The 27,819-nt window shown below is 37.3% G+C and overlaps 3 protein-coding genes across 3 annotated transcripts; all 3 read right to left on the bottom strand.

The window, feature by feature from the left end:
- Window positions 1–747: 747 nt before the first annotated feature.
- LOC113323556 (ethylene-responsive transcription factor ERF024-like) lies at window positions 748–1,708 on the bottom strand. The gene has a single exon (XM_026571874.1). It carries the CDS (start codon window positions 1,445–1,447, stop codon window positions 845–847), a length of 603 nt encoding a protein of 200 aa, XP_026427659.1. The 5' UTR covers window positions 1,448–1,708; the 3' UTR covers window positions 748–844.
- A 5,803-nt stretch (window positions 1,709–7,511) lies between these two features.
- LOC113321167 (cytochrome P450 77A2-like) lies at window positions 7,512–9,396 on the bottom strand. Its single transcript, XM_026569052.1, has one exon. It carries the CDS (start codon window positions 9,302–9,304, stop codon window positions 7,724–7,726), a length of 1,581 nt encoding a protein of 526 aa, XP_026424837.1. The 5' UTR covers window positions 9,305–9,396; the 3' UTR covers window positions 7,512–7,723.
- Window positions 9,397–17,534: 8,138 nt separating this feature from the next.
- On the bottom strand, window positions 17,535–18,419 carry LOC113324013 (uncharacterized mitochondrial protein AtMg00810-like). Its single transcript, XM_026572356.1, has one exon. It carries the CDS (start codon window positions 18,417–18,419, stop codon window positions 17,535–17,537), a length of 885 nt encoding a protein of 294 aa, XP_026428141.1.
- Between the last annotated feature and the right edge of the window lie 9,400 nt (window positions 18,420–27,819).

The raw sequence follows: 27,819 nt of genomic DNA on the forward strand, positions 1-27,819 counted from the left end.
TGTTTAGGATAGTTTATTTTTTGATTTTAGGTTCAAGGGTATATAGGTAATTGAACTATCTAATAGACACCCCTTATAAGATCACCTAGGATGGAAAAACTATTTTGTATGCCTTGAAAGTTTTTGGTATGCCCAAAATCATAGTTCTTTTTAGTGTGTACAACCCATATAGTATGGGGTCCAAAATGGCCTAAAAATGGGCTTTTTCAACTGCCACTGTATTTATATAAGCCCGTTATCATGGAGCTGCCTCTACGTCCTTATGAAGGGATACAATGCTAGTGGTTGATTTGTCAATTTTTTCACCAAACTTATCTGATCAGATGGTGTAACATTAATGTCTGCTTTCAAATTAGGATCATCGATCATCATATGCAATGAGTCTAGGACATGTATGGAGCTGTGTACATCTGCAGAACTAATCCATGCCCTCCCCAAACCAAAATATAAAAAAATTCGCTTAAAGAGATGAGATTGAGATGAAAAGCTCGAAGTCGAAGCTTCTATTATAATATCTAGATACATACTGTAGTTACCGATACAGATGGGGACGAGATTAGCATATCATCATTTCTTAATTGCGGGCTGGTTTCTTGCGTACATATACTATATGCAGCCATAGCAAGCCAAGGAAGTGAAGAACCATCTACACATACAAGTGCATGGATATGTACATGCGTATACCGGGGTAATAGTTTACTTGCTTACTAGTTGCAAGTTCGGGATTTCATAGATGTACTCGATCTAAGACTGCTAATTTCGAGTTTATTGTATCCCTTGATCACATATATACACACAATGATGTGGTTTTGTTTGGATATTAATCAGCATGCAAGGATGATAATTAACCCCAAAGGTTATGATAATCTCCATTATTTTGTTCATTAGTGAATTCCTGATCACGATCTCCTGTAAAACTATCTAAATGCGGAGGACTGAGCAGCATTCCTTCAGCCATGTTCCTAAGAAGATTGGGCATGTCAAATATAAGTTCCTCATCAATAAACTTATTACTATCATCATTCACATAATCCACCACTGCCAGTGCCGGACTTTCTGATGATGATGACGATGATGGTACTAATGGACCAATGCTTTGGGTCATATTGGATGCAGATAAGGAATCAACAGCGGCACCAGCTGCAGCGGCAGCATTGGCAGCAGCAGCTTGGATGTCACGTGATGAATTTGAAGCTGGAACTGGCAAAGATATGGCTAAACTTGGGAAGTTAAGCTCCGCGTTAGAGCCTTTGAGTGCAAGTGCAGCTACATCATAAGCAACAGCTGCCATTTCAGGGGACGGAAATGTCCCGAGCCAGATACGATTGGGTTTCTTAGGCTCACGGATTTCCGATACCCATTTTCCACTTCCCCGACGCCTAACTCCACGATAAGTTCTGTTGGTCGAAGTAGCATCACCACCATTGTTGGCATTGTTGAAGCTCATGATGCACACACCTTGCAAGCAAGAGCGTAAGACTAATCAATAGAAGTAACAAATATTACTAGCTAGTACTTACTTCATTGAGATTGCATTTGGCAAGTGGAGGATGATATCGAATCGGAAGAAGTAGAACGACTAATTTATACTAATTCAATTCCATGTTGGAAGTCGCCAGAATTGTCAGTTGTTAGTTATTTAGCGCGTAGGGTCAATCAATAGATCAAGGATTTGGTTGGTATGATATTTTATGAGAATGCAATCCAGTTGTTTATGAACTCAAGTCTTTCTGTAACTAGTGACTTGGAGACGATGACCCCTTTGTAGCTACTGTAGTTAGATTGTGTCATTCACGTGTTGGCCAGCTTAACTTTTGTCGGATTTTACTTATCTTTTTAACCATACATTTAGTACTTTAAACAGTGATTGGGTATCTTAAGACACCACTAATAGAACAATTTCTTAGTTTGATTGATATCTAATTATTTTACTTTTTGACCCATCACTCAGTAAAAGTAAAGTTCTACTGTTGCTGAGCTAAATTTAATTTTAACTTTTAAGAAAGAAAAAAAGAAAACATTACTAATAAGGGGTACGAATTTTCTATGGGTCTGCCAATTCATAGCGCAATTATATAGATTTTTGTTACACCCCAAATAAATTGATACCTTCTATCAGCAGCTACGAATTAATCTTGGCGATTCTTGCCCATTCTATATTTTTGGTTGTACTTTACTTCTTTTTAATGGGTAGGGTATCATGCTCTTTTAAAGCACTTGATTAATTTGGGGACAAATTAATATTATAGACTTCACTATCCGTACATGACCGGCTTAAAATATTTATTGTGAGAGTGACTATCAGAAAAACAAAAAGAATCAAATCTATGATTTTCTTAGTTTATAATTATATGGTCAGTTAGCCACTTGACCATTTTTATAATGGTTAATCCTACCAGCAATGCTAGACACACGGAAGTTTTTGCTTCGTTTCATTCCGAAAGCGAATCTGACAGCTAACATATTGTGTTCTTAAGGCAATTCCCATGACAATGGTAATTAAGCGCGCGTCCGAGGGAAAAACGCTGGAGTCTGCGATAAAAACGCCGGCGTTGGTAAGCCAAGCGCCGGCGTCTGAAGCTTCGACGTGGCGTCCTAATATATGACGCTGGCGTTTGTAGAAAAATCGCCAATGGTTTTTTTTGTTTTTAAATTCAAAATGCACTTTTTACCTCTATAAATTACCATCGAATTTAAACAATTCATTCACACCAAAATTCACTTCTCTTGAATTTTCTCTTCTAAAATCTAATTCTCAATGGCTGAAAAGGCGATCACACTTTTTTGCGATGCAAAACTTGAAGCTGTTGTTTCTAAGATATGTGGGAGTTTTAAAAAGATTGAAATTTGTAAGAGGGAAGTGCAAGTTTTTGAAGTTGCTCCAAGAAAATGTTCCGCTAAAAGGCAAAGAAGAGCTCCGGTTTTGAAAGTTAACAACAAAAAATTCAAAAACAAAGGTGAAACTGTCAAAGAGCGCGTTGATTAGAAAATACGTCAAATGAAGATAAACAGAAGGCCAAAACTTGTACTTGATTTTTATTGAAGTTTTTATTATTGTCTAATAAGTTTATATCTTGTAAAATAATTGGCAGTAATATCAATGAATGAAAATGTTTATATTTTAAAATAGATTTCCACTTCAGATTAAGTGAAATTTATTACAATTTATTAAACTTGCAAATAACATCAAACTACATTTTAATAAACCACAACAAAAACATCAAACTACATCAAATCCAACGACATTCTCTCTGTAAAGTTCATAGCATCCAAAATGCCTAAACTCTCTCCCTCTTTCTTCGGTAAACTTGATCTGAGCGATGGTTTCAAATTCTTCGCTGGATAATCCAGAATTGCTACGATGAACCATCCACAATACTTCCGTATAATGTTTGACTTCATTAGTGATGAATGCGATTCTTAGTTCTAGGCTCTTACTGTTTCTTATGGCATCGTTCCGCGATGCTACAAAATGTCCCAATACTCTTTCCCAGAAATTGTCATTGTTCATTGGTCTCGCCATACGATGTAAGCAACATCGAATAAGAGCAACATCTTCTTCCATTGTAAATTCCGGCAGCGACATTCGAATGCAGTAACGATGTGCTTGAGATGGACCATCTTTGAGAATTCTGAAAACGCTTCGTAACGAAAAGGCTTACGGTGAGCTTCCTCCCAATTATCAAGAGCTGTTTGGATCACTTCATCTTTAGTTACACCGCTGAACTTTTCTCGATCAATTTCTATTACCAGAGTAAGAAATGGCTTGACTACAAGCCTAATAGATTGAAAACGAGCACGCAATCGACGAGCATCTCGGTTTCCTGGGTTTCCCGTCAATGAGACGAACATTAAAAAAACGTTCTCCGAAAAATAACTGTCATGAGAAATAACAACACCAGTGATTACCCTATGAAAGAAATATGCTTTGCATAGAGTTATATCCTCTTCTTGAGTAAACTTGGGACCACGATTTCTAACTGACATTTCTGCAAAGGAGGAGAGATGTAGGAAAAAAGAAGAAGAACATGTGATTTTGGAGATAGGAGGAATGAAATTTATAGGTTGAGAAAGAAAAGTTTGTCGTTGGAAATGGAAATTATCCGTTGGCGTTCAAAGTAAAATCGCCCGTGACTTTCCTTTGAATGCCCGTTCGAATTACCAACGCCTATTTTCTATTATAAATACATCACTAGGTTTATTATAAACCAAACCAACCGATTTCTTTCTCATCATCCACCATATTTTCTAAAGGCAAAGCGCAGCAAATATTATGTATCGAAGTAAAAGAGGTTTGCCCATTATGTTTCATGGATAACCACAGTGTTATGCAATATCCTTGGATGTATTCAAAGTGTCCGTGGGAAGGTTGTTCACGCATCAGAATGGTGATTGAATCACAACCGGAAAAGCTCAGGTATTTGCACAAGATCCTAATTGTCTAGAGGAACCACATATGCTAGATGATGCTATGAAGATTAAAAAAGAAGAAGAAGAAAAGAATGCAACACTCTGCAAAAACTTCAAACTTAAAGCCAAATTGAAGAAGGAGTTATTACACTGCAAGCATTGTGGATATGGAGATCACGAATACAAACACTGTCCACAGAGAATCAGTTCATGCTCAAAGCCCGGTTGCAGGACTTTTATGCATTTGAGGACTTTTTCTGAAGAAGACACATATGGAAGGCATTTCTGGGAATGTCTCAGATGTTTTTTGGTGGAGTGGGCAGATTGATGTTGTAGGACAAATCGATTTACTATGATATTATGTTATTACGATTATCTTCATATTTGCACGTCAGTAATTTAAATTTTTCCTGGATTAAAAATTGCACCATCAATATTGACATCATAAAAAAAACGTACTGCATTGGACAACCACTTCATACATGAAAATAAAATAAATACATTAGATTAAAACAACTACTACATATGCGTCTTAATTCTCAATGGGTGGTGGAATTCCTATAGTAGGGGATCGTATCTGTTGAGCACCCTAAGAATGTTGAAACAAGCATGGAAGTCGAAAGGACGACCTCTGTGAGATACTGGCCACATCGCTAGAGTTCTGGGTTCCACTTCATGTTCGGCTTCACCGTTGAACTTATTTTTGTGATTCTCCATTAGTAAAGCCATGAACTCCAATACATGGTTACTAATTAAACTAAAACGATGCGACAATCCGTGAGAATCACGCCCATAAATGTTCCCTGTTTCAGCGGTGAACATTCTGAAAACTTTCTCCTAGAAAGTCAACGTCGATACGGCTACATTACGAAACACAGCATCTTGTGTGTGAAAAACGAAGGCTCTACAAATAGCTAAATCCTTTTGTTGAGTGAATCTAACAGAACGAACTCTGGGAGGCATTTTTGTAGATGCTTTGAGAGTGAAAAATGTGTAGAATGTGTGAATTTGGAGTTGAAATGAGGAGTATTTATAGAATTCAAAAAATTGTAGCAGTTGGATCACAAGAGTTTTCAGCCGTTCAGTTGCAGCAGTTGGCGTTTTTGGGTTTGACGCTGGCGTTTTTATTAAGCACGCGGGCGCTATACTTGCTAACGCGCGTTCAACATTCAAACGCTGGCGTTTTCCTTTCTGACGCCAGCGTTGCTAGACATGACACCCGTCTTTCCCACAGACACGTGCTGGTTCTACCGACTCAATGTTCAAACCAACGAATCTGATGGTTTGAACATTCATTTTCCATGTGTTGTTCATTCCCTAGTGGGAGCAAAATGAACAAACTCCATAGGAATTTCTCTTAGCATTTGGATTAGTATGGGAAGGAATGGGCCCTACCACTTGTGAGAGTCCGTGTGAATTTCGGGATTATTAGCTCGGTACACCTAGAGTTAATGTAATCCTACCATAATCATAAAGTAAAGAGCTTAATTTTAGGTTTTTCTTAAATGTAGACCACACATTTATTAACCATAACCCATTTAAATTAAATGCTTAAGCTACCCAAACATATCTTTATAATCATTCGACATAGCTCACGAAATTATTTATAATTATTATATACAGCCCATAGGCCATAATAATAATATAATCATTAAATCCCTAAATCAACATCAACAAAAATAAAAAATAAAATAAAAGACTTAATTAGCTAATCAAATTTATGTAATATATTTGACATAATTAATGTTTTTTAAGAATAAACAACACCCTTTATCAAAGAAAAAAAAATCAGCGTATATATTTTTTCATAAATTATGTTTATGGAATTCTAGAAGATTGGTCATAGAAAAATAATTAAAACCTTAGTTAATTCCATTTCGATTGACGTTATTGTGGAATTTTTTTAAGAGAATAATTAGAATATACATCCCCGATCAATTTTGACGTAATCAAAATTGAATTAAAGAATTAAAGTTGATTTTGTTTTGGGGGAAAAGTAAAGATTGCGGTTTATATATAATTGTTCAATTTGTGAGAATACTAAAAGAACAATTATAATTAATCATAATTAATTTGAAGTATGATTAAGAAAAAAGGGTTAAGGTTTATTTTGATTTTGAGCAAGTAGGATTTAAGTTTAATTGTTAGAAAAAAAAAATTAAGATCTATATACTTGGGTTTCATTTTAATTTTTGGTTTTTCATTTTAGCTTAAGTTTTTTGGGTTATGGTTAATAAAAATATGGGCTACATTTAAGAAAAGTCTAATTTTATTGACCACTCAGGCTTTTTGGCGACTCACTAGTGAATATCTTGTTTTTTGTTTACGAGCACCAAACACACAACAAAAAGGATGAATTACTCTCAAATGTTAAGAAACCGTGGAACTGTTCGGAGTTGAAACCAAGATTTATAAAACGCTTAATTACCACTGTAATTAATAGCGCATTTAGATGCGCATCCAGATATAACTTTATGATTTTTAGAAGTCAAAATACAAGAAGTCAGTTTTGATAGAGAATTTCAAAACAACTATTAAAATAAAAAAATCAACTTTTTATAGAGAATTTCTACTTCTAGAGAATCAAAAATATCCATAACACGCCATAAGAAACTTGCATAGCTTTCTTATGCCGTCACTTGTCACCATCCTAATATAATTCAACATTCATTTTCAGAAATCAAAATGATGAAAATTGAACGACCAGGAGAATCAAAGTAATAGTGAAGAACTAAAAGGCTTAAAGCTACTGATGTTAATGGGCTTGACGCGGGTTATATGGATAGAATGTCTTTTCACCCGGAAACCCATCAAATCTCTAGGCGTCACTTATTTTCACTTCCTTTTCAAAGTTTCACTTTTAATCACCTGATTTTGATTTTCATCAAGAATTCCGACTGTTATGCATTATAACCATTACCACTTGACAAGTAAATACGCGTATTAGGTCCGGTCACATAAATCAATTTTCACTAATTTACTTTCAGTCCTCTTTCATGCGAATCTACCCAAATCTGCACCTATTAGACAATATATTTCGTAGCAACTTGTCTTTGAATTTTGGCCCCCAAATTATCCCTAATGCTCGTAGTTAATCAAACTTAAACAAGAGAAACAAACACTGGATATATATCATAATACTGTACTTACATTAATATATGGTTACCCCTTATAAACTTAATTTTCTTATTTTCCATACTGTTATGCTTAATAAACCCCTAAACATAGATGAGAAATTACATTAACAACACGAAAAAGCAACATATTCCATCTTAATTAGATTTATCTAAATTTTCCTAGTCAGTACCATGATCTATATTTTCCTTGACTTGACTATTGCTTGAAGAGTGTACTTCATCACTACAGTGAATTCTGACTTTTCACTAAAATTTACCATTGGTTGGGATGGAAGTGAGCACCACTCGAACTCTTGAACCATTCTTGCCACCATGAGAGTAATATGAATCATAGCCATGCTAAGACCAGGACAAATTCTCCTTCCAACACCAAACGGCATCATTCTCGGAACTCCGGAACCGCCAGTCATATCACCGTCTTCTTTACCGGATAAAAACCGTTCAGGATCAAACTTCTCGGGGTCGGACCACACTCTCGGATCCTCGGATATCGGTGGTAAATAGATCTCGACGTTTGCCCCTGGTGGTATATCATAACCCCCTAATGTAGTTGGTTCAATGACTGCATGGGTTAGAGAAAAATAAGTTGGAGGGTGTTTTCGCAGTAATTCCTTGATGAAAGCATTTAAGTACGCCATTTTGTCCAAATCTTTTTGTTCCACTTTACGATCTCCAACCGTTGATCTGATCTCATCGTACAATCTTGACTGGATCTTAGGGTTGTCGATCAATCTAGCGATGCCCCATTCAAGTGCTGTGGCCGTAGTGTCAGTACCACCGTTGAGAAACTCAGAACAAAGTGTTACTAGTTCGCTGTCATTAGGTGCTGATTTCCGGCCTTCGACTTTGAGATCGAAGAGTGTGTCGAGATATGCGAATGGGGCAGCCGTGGAGTCGGATCCTGGGTTTTGTAACGCTGATCGACGTTTTTCAATGAATGGCACAATGGTTTCTATCTGCTCCATTCGGACTTCCATAGCTTGTTTTCGTTGTTTGGCGAATAATGGGCTCAATATGGGTAAATAATCATCTAATCTCGGATCTAAAATCAATAGAACTTTCTTCATCATCTGATCAATTGTATCAATTGTCTCCACATCCATCTCTAACCCGAAGCACATCGAAAGAAGTATGCAGAACACAGCGTATCGCGCATTTTTCAACACCCAAACTGCCCCACCGTTCGACTTGGCTTCATCCCGGATCCGGTCAATGAGTTTATCCATAGACGATTGTCGACAACCATGAAATTCTCTCAACCTGCTCGAACTTAACATACCTTGTACCATATTACGACGAAGTGAACGCCACACCGGCCCATACAACGCTGAGTTGACTGTGAATTTGTTGCAACTATAAACATTCCGAGTAGGGTTTTCCGGTGGTCGTGTAGCGAAAATTTGACCTTTTTCTATGAGTGCTTCATGAACTAATTCAGCACTACTGACTATAATCATAGTCCTAGAACCCATTTGCAAAGTGAAAATATTCCCATACTTTGGTCTCAGTTCACGGACAAATTCGAAGAACGGCTTTCCCGAACGAGCAACTTGAAGTAGATTGCCTACAATCGGCCAACCTGATGGCCCTGGAGGAAGATTAAGATGAGAGTTTGGTTTTTTGACGATAGAAATTGGCAAGAGTTTTACAGTCAGAACTGTTATAATGAAAGCTGTAATGCTAAAAACGTAATAAGGATTGTCAGTGTAAGCAGAATATAGAGTTGACAGAGTGAAAGAGTAAGCAGCTGCAGCCATGGTTGCAGAGAGATTCAGAGAATGGTTAGAGAGAAATTAAGAGAGGGCTCAGATCAGAGTGAGAATGAGAATAAGAGAGATGCATAGGAAATGGCAGTGAAAGTGAAAGTATATATTGAGAAAATGGGTTGTAAAATATGGTTGAGGCATCATTGAATGAGGCAGGTGCTTGCCCCTACCAGTCAAATACTAAAAAAACCTAGTGAATCCAATACATTGAAAGAAAATCACACACAAACTAGATTAGTGCTTAAGTTAGTTCTTTTCCATTTTGCTAATTACATGCAGAATTCTAGAAGACTAGTTTTTTTTTCTTCTGACAAGCAATCTAAAAATGAAAATCACTCGCATTAGTTTTGTGTTTGTACACGCTTTAACTATATATGGGTACTGAAAAATTACATTTTCACACGCCAAGATCTAATAGTATTGTGTTGCTATTACCGGCCATTTTATAGCTCAGGAATTCAACCTAATGCGACAAAAACACTATCACTTCCAACTACTGAACGAATAATAGTCTCACGATAATAACTGAAAGAAGGAATCTGTTGAGGCGGTGATCGGCCAAAAAGATAAGTCTGTATGAGACGGAGTTAACTTAAATGCATCTCTTAGTGTACTCTACTTGATTTAGTCACGATCGAGTAAAGGTTGTTGAGTTGGTCACCTAATTAATAACACTTTGCAACAACATGACACGATAAAACCCTATTCTTTTGTACTTACTAGAACCCTTTAAAATTAGAGACTTTAATTTAAACAACAAAATGCACCAAGCAAGAATTCTAATGCTCGAGAAATGTACAGTACTATGGTGTCACTTCATGCTTTGCAGTTTTTTAGATAGACAGCAGTAAACAAAGGAATCAAAAGATGAACATATTTTTTTATGGTACAAGTACTGTCTTTTGATTGAACAGGGTGTGTGCGTTAGCTAGATGTCTTAAATTTGCAGGGGTCCATGTAAGAAAGCATTAGGATTATTATTTATTATTACACAAAAGTCAATAATACCTTAGAAATTGTTCCTCAAGCTTTTGCAAATCGTAAAGACAGTCTAGATAGATTTTACCAAACCTAAGGAAGAAAAAACAGATGCAGAGTTTTGACAGTGCCCCAATTTTAGGTCATCTATGATCCAATATAGGTTTTCACTGATTACTATGACTTCTGCAATCACTGCAAGCTATGCACTGAATCCAATATACATTGTGTATCTTATTAGGAAAAAACATAAGCAAAGGAATTAAGACTAATGTTTTATCTCAATCCCAACTCTATGGTAAACAATACAAAACTAGGAAAAAACTAGTAGGTGCCAAATTACTGCTCAATGGATTAATCTACGGTTGGTGCACACTACTAAAAGTTGTTGCAACAAGAGGCGACGTTGCAAAACTGCTGACGTTGAATATGATATAAGTTGTCATCAATAACATGGCACTAATATTATCAGCAGAAAATATTGTTCTCCGTCTTCCTGTATAGAGATTTAGGCCTCTAGCACTAATCTAATTAATTAATGACTACCAACGATAAAATGAGAAAGAAGATAAAAGAAGTATATCACTACAAACTTGATGGACTTTACATGGTGGTAGGGTAATTACAACGTGATTTCTCACCATTGCCATTGGCGATGACATGATGATGCACTTCATAAATTTACACAGAATCAATCAAGTTTATGGCCTACCCTATTAATACCACATAGGATACTTTGATCCATGAACAAAAAAGGCTTCTCGTACTGTTCGTGCAGCATGTTCGCTTAGAAGCATATAATTGTGTATCTGTAATCCTTTTCAAGCTTAAGTACAATCACATGAATCCATGAAGGCATGACCCACCGTCCCGACTACTTCCTACCAGAACAACAATGATTTTAATGCCGGTGTCAGGAACTTCATATGCAATCAAAGAGAAAAAAGAAAATTTTCCGTAGCTGAATTGAGGTTGTTGTTAGTTCAAAAGTCATAGCTTTGGTGTTGTTGCATGTGATGCTTTAAGTCTTCTTTCCAAATTAATTTTCAGAAAATGGATGTTTATGATTTTGTTATAGAGATTTCTTTTGATCGACCAATATTTTCTATATTCAAACGTTTTCGGTACGAAATCCATGGGCTTTTCGACAGTTATCATTTCATTTCATTTCATTACGATCATGGCCCAAGTCCTGTTGCGCATACATATTATGGAAAGTAAATACTACTCCCTCGGTTTTTTATTAACCGTCCTAATTGATAAAGTCAAAATATTAAGGGAATCATATAAAATGTTATGACTAACCCTTAACTAACCCTATTTAAGAAAAAAATATGTTTATAAATAAAGCGGATAAATAAAAAAAGACATACCCAAAATAATATATGACACATAAAAAAAAACAGAGGAGTCAGTATAAATGATACATCAAAAGATAGATAGAAAAGGAAATGATATCTAAATGATATCAAGAAAATGGAAGAAACTTAAATAAAACATAGAAATAAAATAATATGTGTCCAATTATTTATAAATTATCTACTAAAAATTACAAAATGTTTGAGGAAAATCAGAGGTGAAGATAAAAGATGTAGAGACAAGGAGAAGGATATATTATTAGGAGATTGGTTTAGAAGTATTACATAGTTTCCTATATATACAACCCTAGGAATCTAGTTGGACCGCACACCCAGTGGGTCGTAGGCCCTGTGACACTCTCCCTTGTGCGGTTCAATAACAAAACTTTATACATAGTGCTTTATATATAGTTCTTCAAATGTCGCTCTCCTTGATGACTTGTGCCGAAATCAATTACCTCATTAAAAATTGGACAAGGAAAAATCCAGTGGGACAAAACCTTGATATACAACTCTTCATATGTAGTACTTCACATGTTGTCTCGTACTTACATGTATTTCATCACATGCGATACGATCTTCAAAGACCGAGAAGTCTAAGTTAATTGCCTCGTCAAAACTTTTCCAGGAAAACCCAGAGGGACAAAACCTGAACTAAAGAAATATTAAGAAAACTTAGAATGTATTTTAATTTCGTTGCCTTATTAAAACCTTGAAAAGGAAAACCCAGTGGGACAAAACCTTGACGAAGGGAAAAGAGTACAACGTGATAGATACAAGTAAAGGTGATATGTTGCAGTTGATCACTTTGCTTCGTTGAAGTTGATTAGCTTCTTCACAACTCCTAAAGAAGAAAATCCTTGTAGGAAAGGCAATAGTCTTAGCTGGGAAATTACATTCCAGGTGTTTGTTGTTGTTTCATTAAAAACCTTTCCGAGCAATAAAACCCTGCGGGAAACAGTAACCCCGGTGAAGGAAAAGAGTTCAACACATCATTAGATGCTCCCCCTGATGTCAGACAATTTTCATTAGTCTACTGTAGTCAAAGGTAGTTTATCACACATTACTTTAGTGACTTGAATGTTTATAAGACCATGTTGTTGATTTTTGGAAGTTATGTTTCTTAACAGACTATCTCCATTCATTTCCTTGATTTAGATATTTTCAGTAACATCAACGCGATCTTTATGTCTTCAACGTTCAACATACTTGATGTGTTTAGTGTTGTCTCGCTGAAAACCTTGTCGAGTAACAAAACCCTTTGGGAAAAACTATTCTCGATCGAAGGGAAAAAGAGTATAACACATCTTCAATTTCGAAGTAAAATATGTCGACATCATATCCTTGGATCCTCCCCCTGATGTCGGCATCTCCGCCTGATTACTTTCAGAGTTGTTCCTGACATTTCCTTTAGTCAGTGGAAGTGTGGTTGATTCCGTGGCTCCATAAAGGAAGTTGGAGAGACCACTTGGTTCGATCAATCCTCACCTAGAAAGTAAGTAGGTGAGTAAGGCACAACTTATTTTCACATCAGTGTAACTTTGTCGGTAGGTTTACAGCTGGTATGTGTGATCTCATCACTTTAGCAACATCAGTGTACATTCTGAAAATCGAATATTCTTGATCACTTCACATTTACATTTGTAGAGTACAAGAATCAATATGAGACTCAGTGGGAACATACCACGACAATTCATGTCGTTCCCTTAGAAAATAATTTTTCTTATCTCCCCCTAACGACGGGAAGACTGTCTCATTAAAGTGATAACCAGCAAATCTAGCGGTAAGAGATATCCTGCAAAAAGTTTTAAAATGCGGATAATTGTTGGGAACTCATTTCCAACATAATTACTTAGCAGTTTTTAAGACTCATCATAGTACGATGTGGAGTCGTAATGGCACATATATAGTACAACCAAAATGTGCAAGAACACGAATGTCAGGCTTAAATCCAATTACCAACTGGTACACATAAAAGTTTGACTAATATTGGGTTCTAAAACGAATTAAGTAAAGATGCATCTATATTGCATATTCCTCAAGCAGTTAAAGATAGGTTTGTATGCATAACCATGCCTTAGGCACCATCTGTAACCTCTGAAGATAGACTTTGCGAGACCTTGGGGTATAGGATATACTGCAATGATCCTATTAAACATGCAATAACCATCAAGTCCTTTTGATGTACACTCGCTAGCATTTACAAGGGGTGGTGAGTCCTTACATGTAAAATATGTGCTAGTAGTTTCCAAACGCAAATTTCTGGGGACTATAATTAGTCGAAAATGTCAAAAAATTCATCAGAGCCATAAGTCACTTTAATGGTCCGCATTCTGCATGAATATTTTTCTGAATTTCACCTTGTTTTATTTTAAATTTTACCATTTGCATCTTAGGATGGTCTCGGTCCTGTTTTACTGAAGACTTTGTAAAAATGAGTGATATGCTTTCTTACCTAAAAGCATAATGCGAAGGGGGTTGTGCATCTAGTACTTCAGAAAACACTTGTTGAGAGATATTCCGTCACTTGGCATTTTGTCAATATTTTTTCCATTGTCTCGTCCACTCAAACACAATGATGTACGTATAATTCCTTTCAAAATGAAACATCATGTCACAACTAAAGTGCCTTTATGGTTATGTCAAATCCAGTATGAATCAATTCCCAACATTTCATCGTCGGAGTCAATATAGATTTAATAATTCAAATATTATAGTGATTTACATTTCACTAGATTGACTCATTAGTTTCTCTAACATATATTTCCTTCCAAATACATTAGAGACTATAAAAGATGAAATCAATTACATTCTCATCATTGTGAGTTTCCATATGATATCCACTTGCATGGGTATCTTTGGAATTTAACAAGGTGATTAGCTCTCGGTATATATAGCGCTTTTGTGACTTTTGATCTTTGTTCCATATTGGAAACAAAATTTGAGCATTGGTTCGCTCGATGATCCAGTATCATAGTCACATTACAAAGAATTAGTTCAAAAACTAGTGTATATTCCTTAAATTAGTAGGAGAAAAACCACTATCAGTTAGACGTTGAATCTTGAGAGATTTAATAAGTGGTGTGGCCTTATTCGTTAACAAAAGTGGGATTTAACTCAAGTACTTTAGAGTGAATATATGTTACATTTCAGAGGGGATGATATATTTTTCATCCAAATATATCTCAAGTGCATTAGAAAATTTATGTCTCTTGGAAATGATGTACTTTTAATTCCATGAGTGCAGACAATGTATAAAGTTCAACTGAATAAGATAGTCAATTGGCTAAGCATAGTTCTTCTTGCCAATAAATTTGATGTTTAAAGTATGACCTCCCTCTGGAAATCGGTTGTTACTATGGTACCCGCATTGCGTTGCTAGTACCAATACCAGTTGAAATATTCATCCCCAACTCTTTCCTTTTGATGTGAGCTAGAATGACATCTTATCTTGATCCCATGTTCGGTTGATACCTGTACTTTGGTGTTATTACTACCTGGGACAATAATACATATTTCTCTCATATATGTATATGTTTGTTTTCACATGCTTCACATGAGTCAGTATGCCTAACCCTCATTACTTTGGGGGTTTTCATTTAGTATTGCTACGATTAGCTTAGTTTGAGAAATTTCTTTATCTCAACAGGACAAAAGAATCTCACTTCGCATGTCAACCACTTACTTTAGGTTGAATATATTACTGAAGATAATGACTCTGTTGTTGGCATACTTCAAGATAGACTGGTTTGTTAGTACCATGAATGAAGTAGAAAAATGGAAAGAAATGGAACGGAGGGAGTATGTTTCTGCAATGTATCCTACGTACATGTTGAGGTTTTGCTTCTTTTTTTTTTTTTGCTAGCATAGCTTAGTTATATGCTATTGGCATGAGGGGTGATGTTGACCACGGAGAAGTGGATTATCTTTTTGAGCCATTGTCTATTTCTCTTGTAAAAACTACCTAAGTTATGCACAATTGTACTTTGATTGTTCTTCATTGATCACTCTTGATTGGGTATAAGTTCATTTTTTGTCCGGTGTGTCCGTATAATTAGTTTATGTTCGATAGTAAAATTCTAAATTCGACTCTTATGCTGAATGTATTTGCACTTCCTATACAGAAATCTTGAATATGGGGAGAATGATCAACGGGTACCATTAACACGGGAGTTTCCGGACTTAACTGAGCATTTCCTAACCGAAGAGGTATAAATTCCTGAACTTTAACTTGGCTGAGTGTAGTTGAAGTTTAACTGCTCTAAATTTGTTATTTTTATTTGCATAGGTATTTGATTCGAAAATGGAAGCTCCTATGTAGATTACGGAAATAGGATTAACTCTCAATTGTGTGATAGTAAAATCGCCTTCCAAAATTCAAAACATGGTTATGCAATGCGAAAGAAGCCACAAATTTTCTGATCATAGAAACAAAACTTATATGCCCATGACCACAGCAAAGAGGAAAAGAAAGAATGGCACCATAATCACAGTAGTTCCAACAAGGATGGAAAATGGGCTGTTCGGGTGAAATGCGGTTTTCATAATCACTCTTAGCCAAATGCACTTACGAAACACTCATATCCGGGTAGACTGAACGAAGAAGAAATGCTGCTTGTTGAAGATCGTAGCAAGCTCTTGATTAAAGGTCTTAGAAGTTGCACGAGTCATCATGATAATTCATGGTAGTTGGCAGTTCTTTTCCTTTTTGTTTTTTAATCTTAAGCATATGAATACAAGGTGGAGACGCACTTACAAGTACTTTTTAGATAATTAATTCTACATACAACAAAGTGAAATATTTATCATTTTTCATTTGCAGATAATAAGAAGCTAGTGTTCCAACTTCATTTGCAGATAATAAGAAGCTGAGCGGCAGGTACATGTGTCACCGCGATAAGAAACCATACCCACTTTAAGTCAGGTACACAGGGCCGTCTTATCGGATTTGGGGACCGTAGGCGAACTAAAACTATGAGTCTTTTTTATAGGTCACTAATTTAGAGATAAAACTAGAATTATTTTGTAGGGCGAGATAAATTAAGTGACAATTTGGAACCAGGCGATGCGGCCGTAGGCCGCTTAATTTTTTTCAGAATTTTAATTAGATTTAGGTAATAAGCTTGTATTTTGTCAAAAAGTTCCCCGAAAGTTGCTTACGGATATCACAAAATTAAGAAATCAGTAACGCTTATACATGCTACATGGTATTTACTAACAATTATAACTGTTACAATTATCTGTAGTGATTAAACGCTTTATTAACAGTTATAAATGTTACAAACTAACCATAGCGAAAAGAAAAAAATTAAAAAATTGGGGGCCCTGATAATTTAGGGCTCTAGGCACCTGCCTATACTGCCTACCTCATAAGCCGGCCCTGACCGTACAATTATGAAAACATGATTATTACAGAATTAGCAGGAGGAAGTAACCAAGTTCTCTGCCTTTTCTTTCTTTGCAGAACAGGTAAACTAGACTTAATATAGTAACCCGTTATGTTGCATTGGATCTGAATGTCAAAGGCCTAAATGGAGAGTATTTAAGTCGAAAAGAGATGGTTATGATTATATATTGAGTCTGCCATGTGTATTTGACAGATCTGTGCTCACTATGATTGTTGAATTACCTCACATCTCAGCCTACATGAACCTGGCAGCGACGGTTTGGACTGGAAACAGATGCTCACGAACCTGGCAGTGAAGGTTTGTATTAGAGTTTTGGTAATCAATCCTCCTGTTTCTTATTCCATAAACTCATATAAGTAGAGTTTTGTATATTACAGTAAATCTGGGAGAAGTCAATGCAAATCCAATATTCTCCCAGAACAGAAAGGTAACTAAATAACAGAAAGGTAACTAAATATTCTGACAATATATTGTCTATTACACCCCCTTAGTCGAAACGGGGGAGGAGCAGACGTTGAGACTAGAACGGAAACGAACAAACAATACTCGAGGGAGACCCTTGGTGAAGATATCGGCGTATTGACTGTCAGAGGGGATCTGCAAAACATGGATATGACCGATACGTACCCACTCTCGTACAAAATGAATGTCAATCTCCACATGTTTTGTGTGTTGGTGCTGAACAGGATCTCCTGAAATGTAGACTGCACTAACGTTATCACAGTAGACAATAGTGGCACGTCGTAGAGGGATGTGAAGCTCGAGAAGTAAATTGCGTAACCAAGTAGTTTCAGCAACAGCATTAGCAACCCCTCTGTATTCGGCCTCTGCACTGGAACGAGAGACGGTAGCTTGTCGTTTGGACGACCAAGATATCAGGTTGTCTCCAAGAAAAATGCAATAGCCTGAGGTCGATCGTCGAGAATCCGGACAACCCGCCCAGTCAGCATCAGAGTAAGCAGTCAAACCAGTAATAGTAGAAGCCGATAGTGATAGTCCGTGATCAAGGGTACCCTGAAGATACCTGAGAATGCGTTTCATAGCCTGCATATGTGATTCCCTAGGGTCATGCATAAATAGACAAACCTGCTGCACGGCATATGAAATATCGGGACGAGTGAAAGTCAGGTATTGAAGAGCTCCGGCTAGACTTCTGTATAAAGTTGGATCATGAAGTGGAGGTCCTGATGTAGTACCGAGCTTCGATTGAGTATCTACCGGAGTAGCGACTGGATTGCAGTTTGTCATCGAAGCACGAGCGATGATATCCTGCGCATATGAAGATTGTGACAGAAAGAGGCCCGAATCCGTGTGAGTCACAGTAATACCCATAAATTGATGTAACGTGCCAAGATCAGTCATAGCAAATTAACGTTTCATCAAGGCAATAAAACGACCTAGAAGAGCATCAGTAGAAGCGGTTAAGATTATGTCATCCACATATAGTAGTAGGTATGCAGTTTCCGAACCGGAGTGATAAACAAATAGGGATGGATCACAAATACTGCCACGAAAACCACAACCAGTAATAAACCGCTCAAATCGCTGAAACCATGCCCGAGGAGCCTGCTTGAGTCCATAAAGGGATCTGCGGAGGCGACAGACGTAATCGGGATGAGTAAAATCAACAAAACCCGGTGGTTGATGCATATATACAGTCTCAGCCAAATCACCATGAAGAAATGCGTTTTTGACGTCTAGTTGATGAATACGCCATGATCGTGAGGTAGCAATACTGAGCACGGTGCGTATAGTTGCCGGTTTGACAACCGGACTAAACGTCTCAAAACAGTCAACACCCACCTGTTGGGATTTCCCATTTGCTACGAGACGAGCCTTGTACCGCTGCAAGGTACCATCAGCATAAAATTTGTGACGGAACAGCCACATGGATCGGATGATGTGAGCATCAGGTGGACGAGGAACAAGATCCCAGGTACCCGTCTCCAACAAAGCATTGTATTCGTCATGCATGGAAGGATTCCAGTTTGGATCCCTAAGGGCATATATATAGGAATGGGGAATAGGGGAAATGGGAGTTGGAGTTTGAACATTTAGGTTGAGTTTTTGGATTGGTCGGAATATACCACGGGAAGCCCGCGTGGCCGGACGTGTGGGGGAGGCAGCAACAGAATGTTGCTGTTCAGGGTTGGTGTTCGGGAGCGGGGAGTGAAGTGAAGTGGGCTGAGAATTGGTGGGCTGTGTAGAAGGGAGAGATGGTAGTTGGGTATGAATAGACTGGGTAGTGGAGCAAGGAGAAGATGAGTTGGGCCGACGGTGAGGAGGCGTGTATGGAGATAGGTTGGTTGGGCCTGGGTCAGAAGGTGAGGACGCAGGAATGGAAGAAGTCGTGGGAGATGTGTTGGATGGGCTTGAGCCAGAAGATGAGGACGCAACAGGAGAGGATGGGGTAACAGAAAATGGATAGGGAGAGTAGTCTAGGAATGAGTAGGAAGTATGGATTGGTGAGTCTTGCGAAGGGGAATGACCGGAAAGAGATGGGGTTGAAAATGGGAAGACTTTTTCATCAAACATGACATGTCTTGAAATGATGAATTTGTTTGTGGAAATGTCAAGACAACGATAACCACGATGATTAGGTGGGAAGCCAAGAAAGACACACCTAGTGGAGCGCGGGGCAAGTTTGTGTGGTGTTGTGGAAGAAAGATTAGGGTAGCAAAGACAACCAAAAATGCGAAGATGATCATATGTGGGTTGGCGTCTATACAAGATGGACATCGGTGATTTGAAATGGAGAGTTTTAGTGGGGATGATATTGTGGAGGTATACGGCCATAAGAAGAGAATAGACCCAATAATTGGGAGGAATGGAGGCATGGGACATGAGAGTACGGGTGATATCATTAATTCGGCGAATCATACGTTCAGCCCTACCATTTTGAGAAGATGTATGAGGACAAGAGAAGCGAAATACTAAACCGTGTTGACTAGCAAAATTATGAAAAGAGGAATTGTCAAATTCGCGACCCATGTCACATTGGAAAGATTTAATTCGGCGTTCAAATTGAGTTTGAACAAAGGAGTGAAACTCCAAAAATTTGGTGAAGACGTGGGATTTTAATTTTAGTGGAAAAACCCATAAATAATTAGTGAAATCATCCAATAGGAGAAGATAATAACGAAACCCCATATCTATATTCAACGGAGATGTCCACAAATCACTATGAATTATATCAAAAGGAGCAACACTGGTAGAATGAGAGTCATAAAAGGGAAGACGAACATGTTTGCTAATTTGACAAGAATGACAAAGATTGGGGGAATGATCCTTATTACATTTAATAAAAGACTTTGTACGTAAAACATCTAAGACAGCCTTTCCAGGGTGGCCAAGACGTCTGTGCCAAACGTCAGGTGAACAGACGACAAGAGAAAATTGGTGAGGTGGTGACGGGAAGGAGGATGGCACGGCAGATGTAGTGATGGGATAGAGCTCCCCGGAACTATCACATCGTAGAATAGTCTTCCTCGAGCTCAAGTCCTTCACAGAAAAACCATAAGGATCAAACTCAACAGACACATGATTATCAGTGGTAAATTTACGAACAGAGATTAAGTTTTTGATGATGGAAGGAACGACTATAGTATTTTTGAGGTGAAGAGTGTGAGATGGGATATTTATGAACCTAGAGCCACTAGCAGTTACCGGAATGCTATTTCCATTTCCCACCAAGACAGACCGTACGTTGCTCAAATGAAAAACATTATGAAGGGTACCTGGATCCGAGGTGATGTGTGAGGTTGCGCCAGTGTCCATGTAAAAGTCATCATCAGGTGTTCGAATTCTCATGGAGCTGTATGCTTCGGCAATGTCCGATGGGTGAAGGTATTCCGTGGTGGGAGTGAGGTACGCTTGTGGTGAACGGCCTGGGAAAGTGATTCGACCACGGCCACGCCCACGCCCACGGAAATGTCGTCCCCGGCCACGTCCAGTGAAGTAGTGTGGAGAAGCCCAGTACGGATCTGTCGAGTGGTATCCTGTAGTGGTAGGATATGGGATTGGGGGAGTTGACAGGAGAGGCGCTTGCCAGTGAGAAGCCCGAGTAGTAGTTGTTGGGTAGTGATTTCGTGGGCCTGATGGAGTTGGAAGGAGAGGCTCTTCCCGGCCCAGCGAAATTCTGTTACGTTCAGGACCCAGCGAAATTCTGTGATGTTCAAGAGCTGACGATCGTGAAGAAACAGATGCAGGAGGCGGAGGACGGAGGCTGTTGGCGGCTGCAAGGGCAGTGTGGGAGCCGGAACTGGATAGATTTTCACGTCGGATCTCCTCAGTACGTAGTTGAGATCGAGCAGTGTCAAAAGAGAGCATCGATTGTTGAATGAAGGAGGCAACAGTGTTGTATTCCTACGGAAGTCCATTAACAAGTTGAATAACCAATCGTTTTTCATCCATTGGAAAATCGAGGTCACTTAACCGATTTGAGAGTGCATGTAGTTTATCACAATAATCATCAACATTGTTACAATCAACAAACTTTAGATTTACGAACTTACTTTCGAGATTGGAGGCACGGCTTCCTTTATTGTCTTGGAAGAGGCGTTTAAGATGATTCCATAACTCTTTAGAAGTTTTTCCAGTTTTGAGAACGGTAAGCATCAAATCTTTGGCCATGGTGGAGAACATTCATTGATGACAGAGGGCATCAAGTTGTAGTATAGTGGCAGCATCAAGGTCTGGTGGTGGAGTGGAATCATCAATAAGAAAAAGTAGGTTGTGTGCTTGAAGATGAAGTTGAAACAAGAAAACCCATGAAGAATATTCGTCCTGTTTGATATCTAGATTAATAGGGATCAAAACATTAATGTTAGAAACGGCGAAATCCGGATGTAAGGATTTTTTATCGCTTACCATGGATGATTATTGTTGATTTAGGGGAAGAAGATGATGGATCGAGTCTGAGCTCGTGATACCATATTAGAGTTTTGGTAATCAATCCTCCTGTTTCTTATTCCATAAACTCATATAAGTAGAGTTTTGTATATTACAGGAAATCTGGGAGAAGTCAATGCAAATCCAATATTCTCCCAGAACAGAAAGGTAACTAAATAACAGAAAGGTAACTAAATATTCTGACAATATATTGTCTATTAGTTTGGACTAGAAACGGAGTCTACGTACTCTTGAAATTGATATGGAAGAGTCGTTAATCTGACTATACTATGAACAACCTGCATAGGAAGATCTGCTCTTTCTCAATCCGGTAGTTTGTAAGTTTTGTAATGGGAACGATTACAGTGTGGGGGTTTTTTATTTATTTTTTATCATAAGATTGTTATTCCTTAATTGGGAGTTGTTTGGTTGGTAACGTAACTGTAATTAATATCAAGGATATTATAGACATTTCATTATTTTTTTAAAAAGTCAATCCCTCCTCAAAATTTTTATTTCCCTCCTTACAATCCTTTCCTCCTCATATCCATTCTATCCTCCTAATAACAGGACTCTAGAACATTATATTTGAATTTTTGATTATTAGAACAATAGTCATACTTTTTTTTTTATACTAATAGAAGATTTTATTGATTAAACTCTTCCAGAGAGAACATGATCATCCTCAATCCACTTAACAATGTCTAGAGGAAAATTCGAGACAAAAGAGAAACTACTAGCTTCAAGTCTAGCTTTTCTTGCTAACTCATGAGCCACACTATTACTTAATCTATTAACTAACTTGCAAAATCAGAATTCATGAATTGAAAAATTGTTTTTAACTGAAAGAAAAAGGTGATGATTGATCCAGTGCACTTGTGGGTCTTCTAAATGTATAGAGTTCACCAAGCTCGCGCAGTCCTTCTCAATTATCACTTTATTGAATCCATATTCTTCTATCCATTCTAAAGCTTTGATCAAGGATTTACATTCAAAATATTCTGCTCCAACCTCAGCTTCCATTTCTTCTTCCAAGCTAAAACCTTTCACCGCTAGAGCATGCCCTGCATGATCACGAACTATTAGTCCAATGCTACCCTGTTTTGTTTCATAAACATAAGAAGCATCAATGTTAACTTTAATATAGCATGTATCTGGTGGAAACCAAATTTTAGGAAGAATACGCCTGCTGCTAGAAACACTAGATGAGACAGAAACAGATTCACATTGTTTAATAAGATTATAGATTCTAGTAAGAGTACTGTAAACATTAGGTTTTACAGTATGGAAAATCCAATTGCATCAATCCTTCCATATGTATAAAACTGCACACATAAGTTTGATGACAATAGAATCAGTCATGAGAAAACTATTATTGCCTTCATATATGTTAGAATAAAACCAAGATATAATTCAATCCTATATGGAGTTAAAGTTTTGTATAACATCTGAAATATTCACATTTAAAGCATTCCAAACTGCTCTAGCATAAGAGCATTCCACCGGTAGATGACTAATAGTTTCAGTGTTGCTGCTGCAAAAACTACATTGAGAATCTATATCAGCCTTATAAAAAGCTAATGTTCCCCTAACAGGCACAATATTTTTCAGGCATTTCCAAATAAATAATTGAACTATCACTACACCAAATTTAATGTTTAGCAACAGCTTGAATTTTTTGCTGACCGGGCTTGCAACAGATTTTTGTCGTTCCTAAACACCCTGTCGCAGTTTTTTGCAACAACTCTAGCTCTGTTGCTAATTTCGGTCAACAACGGCAGTAGCAACAGAAATGAACTGCCATAAACTTAGACTTTTCAATTTTAAAGAATGCACGATTGGGGGATACTAAAACTATTTGGGGGATATAAATTACTTCCCCTAACCAATAGTGTTTGTTAAGGGGTGTTTTTTGGGGGCGAAAATACAAAACTACCCTTTAAAACAGTAAAAGTTAAATGAAACATAAAAATACCTTACTCCCTTTTAAATTCGAAACATTTCTCACTCCCTTTCAAATTCCCTTCTCCTTCTCTGTTGGCTCCTCACTTTGAATTTTTTTTTTTTTTTTTACATTCGGTAGGGATGAAGACCATGCCGGTAGTGATGAAGACCATGCCGGTACCGAGTGTCGGCATGGTTATTTAGGATGAAGACCATGCCGGTACTAACTGCAGGCATGGTTATTCCGGCATGGTATTCATCATGAATACCATGTCGATACTGAGTTCCGGCATGGTTATTCAGGATGAATACCATGCCGATACTTGCTATTTCAGACAAATTTTTTCTGTATGTTTTTGTCCTCAAACCGGCATGGTTCATTTAAGAATCGGTCATGCCGGCACCACTACCGGAATGCTCGATAATACTTTTACCATGCCGTCACTGAGTTTTTCAGGCGTAGCAATGGCGGATTCAATGAAAAAAAATCAAATTTCAATACATTATACCGATACATGGGTAATTGGAGTACTTGTATGTTCAGCTTGTTTACTTTCCTAAGTTGGTTCTTCACCTAAAGCTTCATGATCATAAATATCTTGATTTAATGTTGTTGCATCAACAAATTCAACGTTAATGATTTATACTAATCATCATCAAACGAACCTACTAACTTAACTAATTATAGTTAACCATTAAACATGATTAGTGAGGGGCAGATTAGGAATTAGTTAAAATACATGGATAGGGGGTGACCTTGCTTTACTATTTAAATTCCGTTTTTGTCTTTTTCCTCTATCCCCCAATTAGTTTTACTATCTCCCAATTGCGCGTTCATTTTAAACAAGACAAGTACTAAGTTAGTTAACTAGCATTTCTTGTGAAGGCATTCGATTAGACTTGAATAACCGAAACCTCACTTCGATAAGTCTAACTAAGATTAGAATTAACTTAGTTTCTATTATCCGGAATCCAATTGGACTAAACAACTCATCCCGTACACCTTTTATTTCATTAAGCCATAAATAACTCGTACAAACCAAAATAAATCAACTTGCATAATTACTCACCTCAACCGGAAGCAATTGAAACAACATAGATATTAAAAGTACCGCAATTGCACAGAAATTTTATAAGCCTAAACAATTGATACCACACAAAAGCAAGATAACAATAGTTTTTTTTAACCTGAATCAATTGAATCACACACATCCACACACACATCATGGAATAAACACCAATTGAACCAAAGTTTTGTTAAGAAAAAATAATAAATATATACGATATAAACTCAGGTTTTTCATAAACAGAAAAACAATTAACTAACAAGATTGTTACCTCAAATTTCGCATCCACTTCTCCAATATGTTTGCATCTTCGTCTAGATAGAATTTATATAGAAATATCATCACGTTGTCTTCCTTATGCCAAAACAAAATAATCACAACGACCCTGAACCTTTACCAGAGAAAGGTTGAAAACCGGTTTTAATAATTTCAAGCAAAAGTTGAAAACCGTCGAAACACATATGCTTTTATGCTAAATCGAAATTGATTCAACGTATTGTGACTTTTTCACATATTGTTTCTACCAGAACCCTTCATGATTCTTTGATAAAGACCATCATGGGTTAGAACTTAATCCTGCTATACCAAAAAGTCACCCAAACCATAAGGGTTCACAATATATGAGATAGAATATTAAGGTAGTAAAACAGAAACCAAACATCCCATAAACCAATTTGTAATACACCATAAATATTCAACATGAAATCAATTATTGTAATTACCTCTATCTTTTAGGGAATTAAATTTCGAAACCAACGCAAAAAAGAATGAGGTCATTCCGAGTTCGGACAAAGAAGTTATGCGCAAAACAGTTTTTACACATCTTCGTAAGGGGACCTCTCACTAGGATCGGTTCCCTCACCATGACATGGTACTAGGATCGGTTCCGTCACTATAACAGGGTACTAGGATCGGTTCCCAATAGTTACTTGTGACAGATCACAAAACTAAACTGTTTTCGACATAACTTTTGCATACGATGTCTGAATTTAGTGATTTTTGGCTCGTTTTAACCGTAAAAACAAGAGATACACAAATATGATCAGTAAGTACTCCTTTGTCATAAGTCTTACATCGAGAAGGTGTTGGAAAGGTTTGGTATGAAAGATGCAAAACCAGTAAGTACTCCTTTGTCAGCTCATTTTAAACTCTCTATAAAGAAATCACCTCAAACTGCAGATGAGGCATAGTACATGTCTCGGGTTGCATATGCAAGTGCAGTTAGTAGGTATGATATGGTTTGTACAAGGACAGATATCGCACAAGCCATGAGTGTGGTAAGTAGATACATTGGAAGTCATGTGAACGCTCATTGGCAAGCTGAAAAGGTGGATTTTGAGGTATATAAAGGACAGTACAGATGTTGGTTTAGTGTTTGACAAATACAGTGGTGATTCACCAAATGTTGTGGGTTATGTTGATTATGATTATGCAGGTGATCTTGATAGAAGAAGGTCATTGACATGCTAACTTTTACATTGTGTGGTAGTACTATCAGTCGGAGGTCGATTTTGCAAAGCACGGTTGAATTTTCTACAACTGAGATAGAGTATGTGGCAGCCGCAGAAGCAATGAAGGAAGGTATACGGTTGATGGGTTTGGTTGGTGATCTAAGGTTCAAGCAAGAGAGTGCATTTTTGTATTGTGACAGTCAAAGTGTCATTCACTTGTCCAAGAACCGGATGTATCATGAGAGAACGAAGCACATCGATGTCAGGTATCATTTCATCAAGGATGTCGTTGAAGAAGGGAAGATAGCTATGCTTAAGGTTCATACATCGGATAATCCTGCAGACATGTTGAGGAATCTGACTCCAAGTATCAAGTTCAAGTATTGCTTGGACTTGGTTGGTATCAACAAATGTTGACAACCCTTGTAAGTGTTAAACGAAGACGATGATGGATAATGATGTTGGTGATAGTATTCAAGTCAAGGTGGAGATTTGTTGTTTGTATGCCTTGAACACTTGTTAGTATTAGGTTGGGCTTACTTCCATGGTTTCATCCATTAGTCCATTAGTCTCTTCTGTAACGTCGGTCAAATATAAAAGGGGTCTAGGGTTATGTTATAACAAGAGAAAAACTTATGCTCTTCTTAAGAGAATGTGGGGCACAAAGGAGGCCATGTGCTTGAGAGTGGATATATGAGAAACCTTGTTTACTTGTTTGATCATCATCATAGTGAAATCATTTCGTCGTCTTCGCAAGTGGATGTAGATCATATTGATCGAACCACTATAAATCCTTATATTGTGTGTGTGATTTGATTGATTTCATTTCCATTTTCATATCTTGATTGATTGTGCTAGGTTTAGCCATTAGTTCTAACAATATTAATGAACCTTTCTTTTTCAGGTGACATTGTTATATGTTACCAAGTCCGTTGGTCGCTCATCTTATTTCCAAGAGTGAAAATCAGTTAATTTTAATATTAATTTGCAACCGATTATGAGCAGAATTATTTGCAAATTAATTTTAAGGCATATTCCTATGCACATGCCAAAAAAATGATGTTTGGCATACCAGGTGGCATGGAAAACCGATTGCGCCATTATGGAAAAAACGATAAGAGGTAGACATTCTAGCGAGCGATTGAAAATATCGCCGGCAATAAGGACGTTAGCGATACTATGATTATCGACCAGTAGTTATTCTGCAACGGCTATTTGCCCCTATGGTTCCTATATATACGCCATTTTACCTCTCCAGATAACTCACACCTACTTCTACAGATATTTCACCTATATTCTCAATTTTAAATTTCATAATCATCAATGACGAGATCCAATGAAGAAAGGGATATTATTATGAATCGGTTCAGGTTACAGCAAGAAAGGTATCGTATGAGGATGCAAGAAATT

This window comes from Papaver somniferum, chromosome 11, assembly GCF_003573695.1.
Source record: "Papaver somniferum cultivar HN1 chromosome 11, ASM357369v1, whole genome shotgun sequence".
Classification (NCBI taxonomy): Eukaryota; Viridiplantae; Streptophyta; class Magnoliopsida; order Ranunculales; family Papaveraceae; genus Papaver; species Papaver somniferum.